Source organism: Motacilla alba, chromosome 11 (genome assembly GCF_015832195.1).
Source record: "Motacilla alba alba isolate MOTALB_02 chromosome 11, Motacilla_alba_V1.0_pri, whole genome shotgun sequence".
Taxonomy (NCBI): Eukaryota; Metazoa; Chordata; class Aves; order Passeriformes; family Motacillidae; genus Motacilla; species Motacilla alba.
This window is the reverse complement of record NC_052026.1, coordinates 18,413,256-18,425,263: the sequence shown is the minus strand read 5'-3', so window position 1 is coordinate 18,425,263 and position 12,008 is coordinate 18,413,256. Positions and strand designations below refer to the sequence as shown.

Genomic DNA, 12,008 nt, shown 5'->3' with positions numbered 1-12,008 from the left:
ACGGGGACACGGCGACACCGCGACACCTTCCATATGAATACATGAAACACAGCGCGGGCGCGGGGGGGACACGGGGACATCGCCACGCCGGTGCCACCGCTCCCGCCATCAACCTGCCTGCGCCAAGCGCTTACAGACCCCGCCGTTAGCAGCGGGCAGCGGGCACATCCCCGGCCGGCTCGGGGCTGTGTTTCGGGGCTGTTTTTTGGGGCCGAACCGGCGAACCCCGCACGGACGGACCGGGGGTGCCCGGCCCGGGGGCCGCCCGCCAGCGCCGCCGCGTCCCGCGCTCCCATTGGCCGCGGCCGCGCCGCCGCGCGCTCCCATTGGCCGCGGCCGCGCCGCCGCGCGCTCCCATTGGCTGGCGGCCGCGGCGGGGGGCGGGGCCGGCGGGGAGTAAAAGCGCGGCGGCGGCGCGGGGCGAGTTTGGAAGCGGCGCAGCGCGGCCGGGAGGGAGCTCGGCGGCCGCTCCCGCACCCCTCCGGGGGCTCCGCAACGCTTCGGGCCGCTCTTGTGACAAGGACTGGGCTTTCCGCAAGGCTGCTTTTTCGTCTTTTTCATTTTTTTTCAAGTTTTTTTTTTTTTTTTATTCTTCGGTTTTGTTTTGGTTCGTTCTTTTTTTTTTTTTTTTTTTTTTTTAAATTTTATTTTTAATTCCCTTTTCCTGCGAGAACAGCCCCCCCCTCCCAACCAGCCCAGCTCCCCGCAGCAGCGCCCGCCGCGGGCCGTAGGCGTGTGTAGCAGAATCACAGTCATACAGAGGGAGGGAGAGGCCGCCAGAGACCACCCTGCCCCCGGCGACCCGGAGGATGCCGCTGCGGTGCCGCTGCTAGAGGACACGCTGGGATTTAGCTCGGCTCCGAGACTCTCTCTCTCTTTCTCTCCCGCTCTCTCCCTCTCTCCCTTCTCCGCGGAGGGGTCCCGGACGGGGGTGAGGCCATTCCACCGTCCTCCTCTTCCTCCTGTCCTCCGCGGCAAGCCCCTCTCCATGATGCAGGCTCGCTACTCCGTCTCGGACCCCAACGCTTTGGGAGTGGTGCCGTATTTAAGCGAGCAGAACTACTACCGGGCCGCCGGCACCTACGGCGGCATGGGCAACCCCATGAGCGTCTATTCGGGCCACGCCGAGCAGTACGCGGCGGGCATGGGGCGCTCCTACGGCCCCTACCACCCGCACCAACCCACCGCCCCCAAGGACCTGGTGAAGCCACCTTACAGCTACATCGCCCTCATCACCATGGCCATCCAGAACGCCCCCGACAAGAAGATCACGCTCAATGGGATTTACCAGTTCATCATGGACCGCTTCCCTTTCTACCGAGAGAACAAGCAGGGCTGGCAGAACAGCATCCGCCACAACCTCTCGCTCAACGAGTGCTTCGTCAAGGTGCCCCGCGACGACAAGAAGCCGGGCAAGGGCAGCTACTGGACGCTGGACCCCGACTCCTACAACATGTTCGAGAACGGCAGCTTCCTGCGCCGCCGGAGACGCTTCAAGAAGAAGGATGTCTCCAAGGAGAAGGAGGAGGCCCGGGAGCGGCTGCTGAAGGAGCAGCCCAAGCCCCCCGGGCTGCCCGGCGCCGACCTCCCCAAGGAAGCCTCCTCCTCCTCTTCCTCTTCCTCCGCCTCGGCGCCGGCCTCCGAGAAGAAGGTGGTGATCAAGAGCGAGACGGCGTCTCCCGAGCTGCCCGTGATCACCAAGGTGGAGACGCTGAGCCCGGCCAGCGGCGGGGCCCTGCGGGACAGCCCCCGCAGCGCCGCCTCGCCGCCCGCCGCCGCCGCCTCCCCGGACGCGGCTCTGCCCGAGCATCACCCCGCCGGCAACGGGCTGCCGGGCTTCAGCGTGGAGAGCATCATGACCCTGCGGACTTCCCCCGCGGGCGAGCTGAGCCCGGTGAGTGCCGCCTCGGGCAGGACGGGCGGCGGGCTGGCGCTGGGCTACCCCGCGGCGGGGCAGGCTGCGGGCTACGGCGCGGCGTGCGGCCAGGCGCTGGACGCTAGTGGGAGCTACCACTGCAGCATGCGGGCCATGAGCCTCTACAGCGGCGACAGGCCGGCCCACATGTGCGCTCCGCTGGACGACGGGCTGGCCGAGCATCCCACGGGCGCCCCGTCGCCGCTGGGCACGCTGAGCCTGCCCGCGGGGCAGGACGGAGCGCTGGGCACCGCGCATCCCCACGGAGGAGGAGGAGGAGGAGGAGGAGGAGGAGGAGCGGCGGCGGCAGGGGGACAGCCCGCGGCTTCTTGGTACCTCAACCACGGCGCTGAGCTGAGCCACCTGCCCGGGCACGCTTTCGGCTCTCAGCAGCAGACTTTTCCCAACGTGCGGGAAATGTTCACGTCGCACCGGCTGGGGATGGAGAGCGCGGCGCTGAGCGAGCATCAGGTGAGCAGCAACTCCGCCTGTCAGATCCCCTACAGATCCGCGCCCTCCCTATATCGCCACGCCGCCCCCTACTCCTACGACTGCACTAAGTACTGAGTAGCTGCCAACCCCCCCGCTTAGGCCCGTAAAAATTAAAAAATATTATTAATAATAATTATTAAAAAAAAAAAAAAAAGATCGGGAGAAATAAACCCGCAGCAATTAAAATAAATCTGACAGCTTCCCCGTGGACTTTGCGGCCAAAGAGTTTGAAGATCCCAAAAAGCCCCGGTTTGGGGGTTCCTTAAATTCGGGACAAGTAGATTTTACTTGGAAAAAAAAAAAGGGGGGGGGATCTCTCATTTGAAAAAGAAAAAAAAAAACAACCAAAAAAAAAAGAAAGAAAAGAAAAAGGTTAAAAAAATTATATATATATATATATGTCTATCTAAAAGTGGCAAATTTTATATGCTAAAGTATAGGGGGTCTCAGAAAAATAAGTTATGGACCAATATCACGACGACCATTTATACTTTTTAAAAGGAAAAAAAAAAGTTTATAAATATATATATAAATATATGTTCCTGGGTATTTTTTTGAGTTCTCTGTTGTGCTGTAAAAAATACGTGGATTTCTAATCAGGCTGATTTTCAGAGCCATTAATATAATATTTAAAGTTGAGTTCACTGGATTATTTTTGTCTCGCCCAACGGTTCCTAACTTCCAAATTCATGACAAGTGATTTCTTCTTCTTCTTCTTCTTCTGTGTACAATTATGCAATAGATTTTCTTTCGTTTTAGAGCTGTTCTTTTCGCAAGACGAGGAAATAATTTATTTTTTTGCTGGTGGAATTTTTTTTTTTTTTAAGGAGGAAAAAAAAATAGACAAAGTATCTGATACTTTTTTTTTATTATTATTATTTACGACGTGTGATGTTTTGTATAATAGATTTCACCTTTACCATTCCTAAGGACTATTTGCTTTAACCTGCTTCGAAGTTCGTTTGTCTTATGTGGTCCTAATTGTTGTACTTACCTTAAAATAAATCCATGCTGGTTTTTTCTGCTCCAAGTCTGGCGCTTCTCTGTGTATAAACTGGGGGTTTTTTTAACAGGGTTTTATTTTTTCCCTCCCTTCGCGCAGAAAACGCGGCTGTGGTTGTTTTTAAAACCAAAACGATTTTCCCGGAGCTTGCTGAGCTTGCTTTCTTGGAGACAAGGTTGAATTCACGGGAAGAGCTGGGATTGTACCACTGGGGAGGGTGGGCAAGGGAAACCACGGCGGGGCTGAGCCCCCTCAACCCCAAATCCCTGACATTCCGGGAGTTTTCCCGGGCCTGCCACGGGGAAAACGGGAAAACAGGAGGCGCAGGGAGGGGAATTTCTGCTCCTCTCGCCCCGTCCGTGCGAGCGCGGCCCTTGCGCGGGGCAGAAAGCACCCACCCCCCCTCCTAAAACAAATCCATTTCATTTATTTATTTGGTTTTCTTGCAAGGAATCCCGAGCGCCTGGGAGTGAGAGCGATCCTTTCAACCCGGAGCCTTGGAAAGGTGGAAAGTTCACTCGGGAATCATTGCGGGGTTTGAAATCCTCTCTTGCTCGAAGAATTGGCTGATTTTAACTTTTTTTTTAAATTATTATTATTATTTTTCATTTATCGAAGCTCCTGTTGGCAAGGCCGGGCGCTGTCAGATATTCTGGGCTTTTTCCCCCAAATCATCCTTTAACCTGTTCAAGCTTTTTAATCCAGGGCAAACCGCCGGGTTTAGCAATGCCGAGAGCCTGGGCACGCCGGCAAAGCCTAAAACCCAGTTCAGGAGGTCTTTGGAGCTTTTCAAACGCAGATCTCTGGAGCCAGGCCCCTTTCCCAGCTGTAAAATCCCATTTCCAAGGGGAAAAATCCCAACCCTGCCCCATCCCACCGCCCGCAGCCCCCCAGTGCCCCTCAAACCCCTTTTTTTGGGGGTTCGGGAGGGTTTATGCCCACGTCGGGCTGTTGAAATCGATGATCTAAATTGGTTTTGAGCGGTTAAATTTCGCCTGCGCTTGAAAGCTGGCAAAAAGCAGCGAAACTCTCGATTTAAATGAGAAAAAAATGTCTGAACCTCACTTGATCTGTATTTTAAGGAACATTCTTGTAAAAAAACTCCCCGCCGTTTTTCCTGGCTCTCGGAGGGCGTTTTTTATCTAATTTTATATTTTCTTCTTTTTTATTACTTTTTAAAAAGGAAATAAAAGTCAAAGCGCTCTCTTAACCAGAGAAAATACCGAGTGTAAAGGATTAAAAATAGGGAAATAAAGGGAGCAAAACGATGAAAAGAAAATAAATAAGAGGAAAAGGGGGGGAAAATATGAATTGGGTAAGAATTCTTCCCCGCTCCAGACCGTCTTCCCGTGGGATTTTTTTCCTGCGTGGGTCCCGGGGTCGCTGGGGGGGGATGGCTGAAGTCAGGTGCCTGTGTGGCTCTTCCCACACGCGTGGAGCAGCCCCGGGATGGCTCCCACATCTTCCCCCCAGGGTGCTGGGAATTTGGGCACCCTTGTCGTCAGTCATGGGGACCCCATCCCTCAGGATGGGATGCAGGACCGGGAGCAGGGACACCCCCAGGGCTCGGCGGCCTCCCCCCGCGCTGCTGCTGGACAGTTCCTGGCATCCCCTTCCCCCCCAAAACTCCTTTTTTTGGTGTTTCTTTCCCCACCTCGCCCCACAGGACGCTCCCGCACGGGCTCTGCGCCGCTCCCGTCCCCTGTCCCCTGTCCCCTGTCCCCTGTCCCCCTGGAGAGCTCCTGCGGGGCTGCCAGCATTGTCCCCTCGCTGTGCCCCCTCCTGTCCCTGTCCCCCCTCCCCAGTCACCCCAAACACCCCCCGGGACGCCTTTTGGGGTGGGCTGGTGTTTCAGAAGAGCCCTTTGGGGTGGGCTGGTGTTTCAGAAGAGCCCTTTGGGGTGGGCTGGTGTTTTAGGGGAGCCTTTTGGGGTGGGCTGGTGTCGCAGGAGAGGCCAGAGGATCCTTTGGTGACTGTTTAAAAGCTGCGATAGGGATTGGAGTCTGTCTCGACAGGTGACTCCTGCCTGGCAGGAGCAGAGGGGGAGGAAGGAAGAACTGAAGGAAGGAGGAAGGCCCGGGGTAACTTTTGAAGGCAGCCATGCCCAGCTTTGGCTCGCAGCCCCCAAAGGAGCAGCACAAGCCCCCCCATAGCCCCTCTCCCCGCGGGTCAGGGGGGCCAGCCTTGGCCCCGGGGTCTGGCTGATGCTGCTGCGTGGCCAGTAGCCCCGGGCTGGGGCTCAGGGTGGCTCCGGGAAGAGGATGAGGATGGTGGATATGCTTTCTAGCATTTTTTTTTTTTCTTGTATTACCATTCACCACCGGCTTTGCAAGCCTGTCCCAAACGCCAGCCACCCCAGCCGGTTTCGGTCCTGGGGAGAAGAGCCAGCGGTTTTCCATCTCGTCCCCAGCCAAGGGAGCATTTCCCTGGTGCTCCAGGCCCCGGGGGAACGCATTCCCTCCGGGAATCCCCTCAGCCCAGCAGAGCTGCCTCGTCCCTGCCAGGCAATCCCACCTTCCCTGGAGCTCGTGGGACCGCTCTGGCCGAGAGGTTTTTGGGGCAGGCCACGAGCTCTGCTTTCATTTCCGAAGGGACTTCGCAGAAAATCCACAGCCGGCACTGGAAGGCCGGGAGAGAAGGAAATCCATCCCTGATCCCGGGGCGGTACCGAGAGACCGGGCAGCTGTGCTCGGCCAGGGCCGAGGGGCGGGCAGCTCCCCCCGGGAGGGCAGCCCGAGGAGCCCGGCAGGGCTGGGATGCAGCGGGGATGGGGAACTCAAAGTCACATCCCTGAGGAGCCCGGCATGGCCGGGATGCAGTGGGAATGGGGAGCTCAAATTCACATTCCCGCTCTTCTTCAGGCCGGGATGCAGTGGGAATGGGGAGCACGGATTTACATTCCTGCTCCCCTCCAGGCCGGGATGCAGCGGGAATGGGGAGCTCAAATTCACATCCCTGCTCCCCTCCAGGCCGAGGTGCCACAGGAATGGGGAGCACGGATTTACATTCCCGCTCTTCCTCAGGCCGGGATGCAGCAGGAACAGGGAGCACGGATTTATATCCCTGAAGATCTCAGCTGGGATGCAGTAGGAGAGGGGAGCTCTGTTTTTTGCTTTGACCCCACATCCTGGGGTGCTGCAGGAATGGGGAACTCTGATTTACACCCCCTCTTCCCCCGTTTCCCGCAAGGCAGCAGGAATGGGGAGCTCTGGTTCACATCCCCGCTCCTCTCCAGGCCAGGATGCAGCAGGAATGGGGAGCTCTGGTTCACATTCCCGCTCCTCTCCAGGCCGGGATGCAGCAGGAATGGGGAGCTCTGGTTCACATCCCAGCTCCTCTCCAGGCCGGGATGCAGCAGGAATGGGGAGCTTTGGTTCACATTCCTGCTTTCCCCGAGGCTGGGATGCAGCAGGAATGGGGAACACACTTTTTTACCCCTCTCCCCACATCCTGGGGTGCAGCAGGAATGGGGAGCACTGATTTACACCCCCATTTCCCCCGGGCAGGACTAATGCGGGAGTGGGGATCACTGACTTACAGCCCTTATTACTCCCAAAATTGTGATACAGAAGGAGCAGGGAGCTCTGATTTTTGGCCCATTTCCTCCCCCCATTTCCCGGCATGGATTAGGAATGGGGATCACTGATTTACACCCCTTCATCCCCATTTCCCGGCATGGATCAGGAACGGGGATCACTGATTTACACCTCTTCCCCACTTCCCAGGATGGATCAGAAATGGGGATCACTGATTTACATCCCTTCATCCCCATTTCCCGGCATGGATCAGGAATGGGGGATCACTGATTTACACCCCTTCTGCATTTCCCGGCATGGGTCAGGAAAGGGGAATTCCGATTCACACCCTTCATCCCCATTTCCCAGCATGGATCAGGAATGGGGATCACTGATTTACACCCCTTCCCGGGATTGATCAGGAAAGGGGAATTCTGATTCACACCCTTCTTCCCCCCAAAACTGGGAAGCAGCCGGATTGGGAATCACTGATTTACATCCTGCTGCTCCCATCCCGAGATGCAGCAGGAAAGGGGAGCTCTACTTCACCCCCTTCTTCCCCTCGAGACTGGGACGCAGCAGGAACGGGAATCCCTGATTTACAGCGCTGCTCCCCCGCTCCTCAGGTGCAGCAGGATTGGGAACCCCCGATTTCCACCCTTTCTTCCCCCGTTTCCCGGGATGCAGCAGGAATGGGGAGAGCTCATTTGCGCCCTGCTCCCGCCGGGGGCTCCGGGCGGGATTTTTCCTCGTTGCTGCTTTAAAAGGGGTTCGTCAGCTGGAGAGGAGGGGAAACCCATCCAGGAGCGCCTCCATCGCCGGCTCCACGTTGTTTGTTTATTTTTTTCAAATTTTTTTGGTTTTTTTTTTTTTTGGTATTTTTTCTGTTTAGAGAAAGAGCGACGGCACCATCAACATCAACGAGACCCCCTCTCTGTCGCTTTTTCCCGGCCCCCCCGCAGCCGTCGGAGCCTCTCGGAGGCTGATCCCGTGCTGAAGAGCTCCAGCCTTGCCGCCGGCAGGAAAGGGATAACCGGGATAACACGCAGCGCATGAGCTGGGAAGAAGGAACGGAGAGAAAAGCCGCATCCCCGCCTCCAAGGATTTCCCACCGCCAAGAGGGGAAAACAAGGGAGGAAGCAAGGATTTGACTGGGGGAGGGAGCTCGGGGAGAGAGCGGGAGCCCTGTGACCGTCTCCTGCCGCACACGCGAGTATTTATTGTTCTACTAATCCGTGCCTGGAGTGTCTCAAGGAGCGGGGCACTCCCCGAGGTGGGGAGAGGAGGGGGCTGAGGGGGGAAGACCCTCGGCCGCTGCTCTGAGGATGCTGCGGGCGGCTCAGAGCGGCCGCGCTCCGCTCCATCCCTCCCCGGCGAGGATGCTCCGGGGGCGGCGAGGCTGCCCGGCCGTGCTGCTCCGCAATGTCGACAGGCGGGGAGCCCCCAAACCCCTCCTTTCACCTCTCTCTTTCTTTATTTGGGGCTTTATTGCGCTTTTTTGGCACGGCGGGCGGGTGCTGCAGCTCCCGGGGGCCGGCGGGGGTGCGCAGGGCGCGGGAGGGATGCGGAATTACGGGCGAGGGCGGCGATAGAGGGGTGAGCTCCCCTCCCACGCGTGGGTCCAGCCAGTGAGAGGGGAGACCCCCACACCCCCGCCCGAGAAGCCGCCTCCCTGCGCATCCCGGCTGCGTTTCCCAGGCTCTCCTGGCGGTTTGCAGCTTTCAGGAGCCATCCGGAGCTCCACAGCATCGCGCTGGGTTTTACCCGCGGGATGAAAAATCCTCCCGGCAGGGGAGAGACGGAAACCCCACGGGTGAAGGGGAACTTGCAGGGAAAGGCGGGGATGGCATCGCCAGGACAGGGTAGTGCTGGGGGACAGCCGGAGCTCGGCTTTTACCTCCTCCCCTGCCAGGTAAAAATTCCAGCAGGCCCGTGGGAGCTGCGCTGTTGGGATGTTTCTGGATCCCCCTCAGGCCTCTTCTTCCCTCCCTCGGAGAAAAGATGCTCCACACGACAGGGGGTCTAAACCCGCGGGGGGATTGGGGACACAGGCGACACCTCCGACTGCGTCGGAATCCCTCGGGGCCTCAGATTAAAGCTGTTACGTCAGTAAATTAAAAAAAATAAATTAAAAAAATCCCACAACAGAAAACACAGCCCCAAACCTGGACGTTTATACAGAAAAAGAGCATCACAAATTCCTAATGTAAGCACCGGCCAGCTGTGTGCACTTGTAAAGTTGTTATAATCCCCCTCCTTGTTATAAACAGGAAAGTACATAATATAAAGCAACAGGCCCGCATTCACAAATACTGACCCTCCTCCCCGGGCCTGCCAAATTCCCCTTGTGCTGCAGTCTGCCCCGGCGCTGCTCTGCCTGCTCGGGCTGCCCGCGGGGCTGCACCGGGGGTCCCCCTCCGCCCGTCCCCGGGGGTCTCCTCGGGGTGGAAACCCGGCAGGGGGAGGTGCCAAGGACCCTCCACACCTGATCCCGCTTCCCTTTTCCCTCCTCTGCCTCCTCCCCTCATCCACCCTTTTCTCTGCCTTTCTTCAATTTTTTTTTTTTTTGTTTTTTTGTTTTTTTTTTTTTTGAATTTTGGTGCTGTCGAACGCCCCAGTTCTGCCGCGGGGATCCCTGCCCGCTGCTCCCCAGCTCCAGCAGCGAACATCCTGCTCTGCTGTGTGTGCTTACAGCGTCAAAGGGTGGACGTGATATTTCAAACATCAGATCAGTGCGTTTATATATTGGGTGCCCGGAAATTTTTCCAAATAAACACAGCTTGATTCGACTTGGGTGGGCAGACTTATCAACAGACTAATTCTATAAACAAATGAAGGAATAACCCGGAGACCATTGGCTGGTACCAGCGAGACACGTGGAGAGAGCTCGGAGTTTTGTAGCAATGAAATTTTAATTAATGTGGGTGGGCTGAGAACACAAACGACTGTTTATCAGAGACAATTTATTTTCCAGCGCTAAGTCAACATATAATAGCAAACTTACAACAATTATTTAACTTTTTTTTTTCTCCTCCTTTTTTTTTTTCTTTTTTTTTTTTTTTTTAAGAGCTATGAAGCAGGGACAGAGGCAGAGCGAGCTCCTTCAGGCAGGGCTGGGAGCTGAGCTCGCACAAACAGCTCCCCGGTGGACTCGTCCCACGTTCCTGCCCGGCCCCGTCCCTTCGCTCGGCTCCGAGGGGGAAGACGCGGAGCTGCGATGAGCCACCTCTACGGCAGCCACCTCTCCCCCCTGGGCAGCCCGTCCATGGTTTACCTGCCCGCCGCGCTCGGCTTCACCCCCGGGGGGGCGATATCCCGCCAGGACCCCCCTCAGAAACCCCCCTACAGCTACATCGCCCTCATCGCCATGGCCATCAAAGAGGCTCCGGAGCAGAAGGTGACCCTGAGCGGCATCTACCAGTTCATCATGGACCGCTTCCCTTTCTACCACGACAACAAGCAGGGCTGGCAGAACAGCATCCGCCACAACCTCTCGCTCAACGACTGCTTCGTCAAGGTGCCCCGCGAGAAGGGCCGGCCGGGCAAGGGCAGCTACTGGACGCTGGACCCGCGCTGCCTGGACATGTTCGAGAACGGCAACTACCGCCGCAGGAAGAGGAAGCCCAAAGCCGCGGCCCCGCCGGACAGCAAGGCTGCCGAGCAGCCCGGCCCGCCCGCCCGCCCCGTCGAGCCCAAGCGGCCCAAGGGGGACGCGGGGATGCCGCGGCCGGGCGGGGGGACGGCGGCTTCTCCCGGGGGGCCGCCCCCGGTGCCCCCCGCTGCCGCCCCGCCGCACAAGAGCGGCTCCCGGGGCCGCAGCTTCAGCATCGAGAGCATCCTGGCGCAGGGGCTGCGGCCGCCGCCGCCCGGGGCAGCCCCCAAGGCGGCCCGGGAGAGCCCCGCCGGCTGCCTGGGCGGCTCGCTGGTGGCCGGCGGCGCCTTCGGGCCGGCGCTCAACGCCTCGCTGATGCTCGACTCCCAGGTGCACGGGAGGCTTTACCACATCGGCATCCCCTTCCTCTCCTGCTTCCCCCTGCACTTCTCCGAGGCGGTGTTTAATTTCCAGTAGCCGCCCCCGTAATTAACGCGCAGCCCCGGCACCGAGCGCTGCTGCGGGGGGCGCGGTGGGAGGGAGAGATCGGACTCGGAGCTCGCCACGCGGGTAAAGACCTAAAAAAAACCCCAAAAAACCAACCCCCAAAGCGATGTTTTAAAGGTGACTCAGGATTTCAGGGCATTTTCAAGGCGCGTCTCGCTGCGGACTCTCTTTGGCGGGTGCCTCCCGCCCCCTGCCCGAGCGACTTTGGAAGGTAAAGCGGCTTTGTGCTCCCCGGGCGGTGGAGGCAGCGGCAGCCCCGCGGGCTTTGCTCTGCACCTTTAGCCTTTGCATCCCTCAGGTTCCTCAGAGCAGGTTTCCCTCCAGCCCTTCAGGTCTCTGTTTTCTTCTTTTATTTTCCCTTTGAAAGCCAAGCCCCGTCCCGGGGGGAGGAGGCTGAGTTTTGTTTTGCCATCGATACCCACAGGTATTAACAATGCACATAATAATTCCTGGTATTCCCCACTGGCCCAGTCCTCCCGGAGCTGAACTCGTGGCAGACCAAGCAATCCAGGCTCATCCTGAATATTCCTGCTTGCTCTGACCCAGCATGGCGTGGAACTGGTTTTCCTGCTCAGCACTGGTGCTTTGGAGTATCCCCACAGAGTTTCTGCTCATGGATGTGGCAAAAATAATTAAAAAAAAAGGGAATGGATGAGCAAACAGGGAGATTTGTCTTGTTCCATCTCTTACTGGGATCAGTTGCTTCTGACCAAAAAAGACTGAGGGAGGGTTGTGGAGGCTGGGACAAATACCAGGGGAAAAAAAAGAAAAAAAAAAAAAAGAGACATCAGCTATATTTCCGAAGTTTTCTCTTTTTTTTTTTTTGTAAAGGAGGAAGAATCCTGACACATTGCAAGAAATCAGGAATATTTTGTATTTTTGTTTGCCGTAAATAGAGGCTTTTTGTATATTCGTGGATAAATGCCCTTTTGGGAAAAAAAATTATATTCTCAATTTTCATTATGAAACCAAACCTATATCCAA

The 12,008-nt window shown here is 57.2% G+C and overlaps 2 protein-coding genes across 2 annotated transcripts; both read left to right on the top strand.

Moving 5' to 3' along the window:
* The first annotated feature begins 355 nt into the window (after window positions 1-355).
* FOXC2 (forkhead box C2) lies at window positions 356-3,437 on the top strand. The gene has a single exon (XM_038148525.1). The coding sequence runs from the start codon at window positions 989-991 to the stop codon at window positions 2,480-2,482; it is 1,494 nt and encodes a 497-aa protein (XP_038004453.1). The 5' UTR covers window positions 356-988; the 3' UTR covers window positions 2,483-3,437.
* A 6,122-nt stretch (window positions 3,438-9,559) lies between these two features.
* Window positions 9,560-11,120, top strand: FOXL1 (forkhead box L1). Its single transcript, XM_038148526.1, has one exon. It carries the CDS (start codon window positions 10,143-10,145, stop codon window positions 10,992-10,994), a length of 852 nt encoding a protein of 283 aa, XP_038004454.1. The 5' UTR covers window positions 9,560-10,142; the 3' UTR covers window positions 10,995-11,120.
* The last annotated feature ends 888 nt before the right edge of the window (window positions 11,121-12,008 follow it).

Excerpts from the sequence above, each read along its gene's own strand:
- FOXC2 (XM_038148525.1), top strand. The coding sequence starts at position 989 with ATGATGCAGGCTCGCTACTCCGTCTCGGACCCCAACGCTTTGGGAGTG.
- FOXL1 (XM_038148526.1), top strand. The coding sequence starts at position 10,143 with ATGAGCCACCTCTACGGCAGCCACCTCTCCCCCCTGGGCAGCCCGTCC.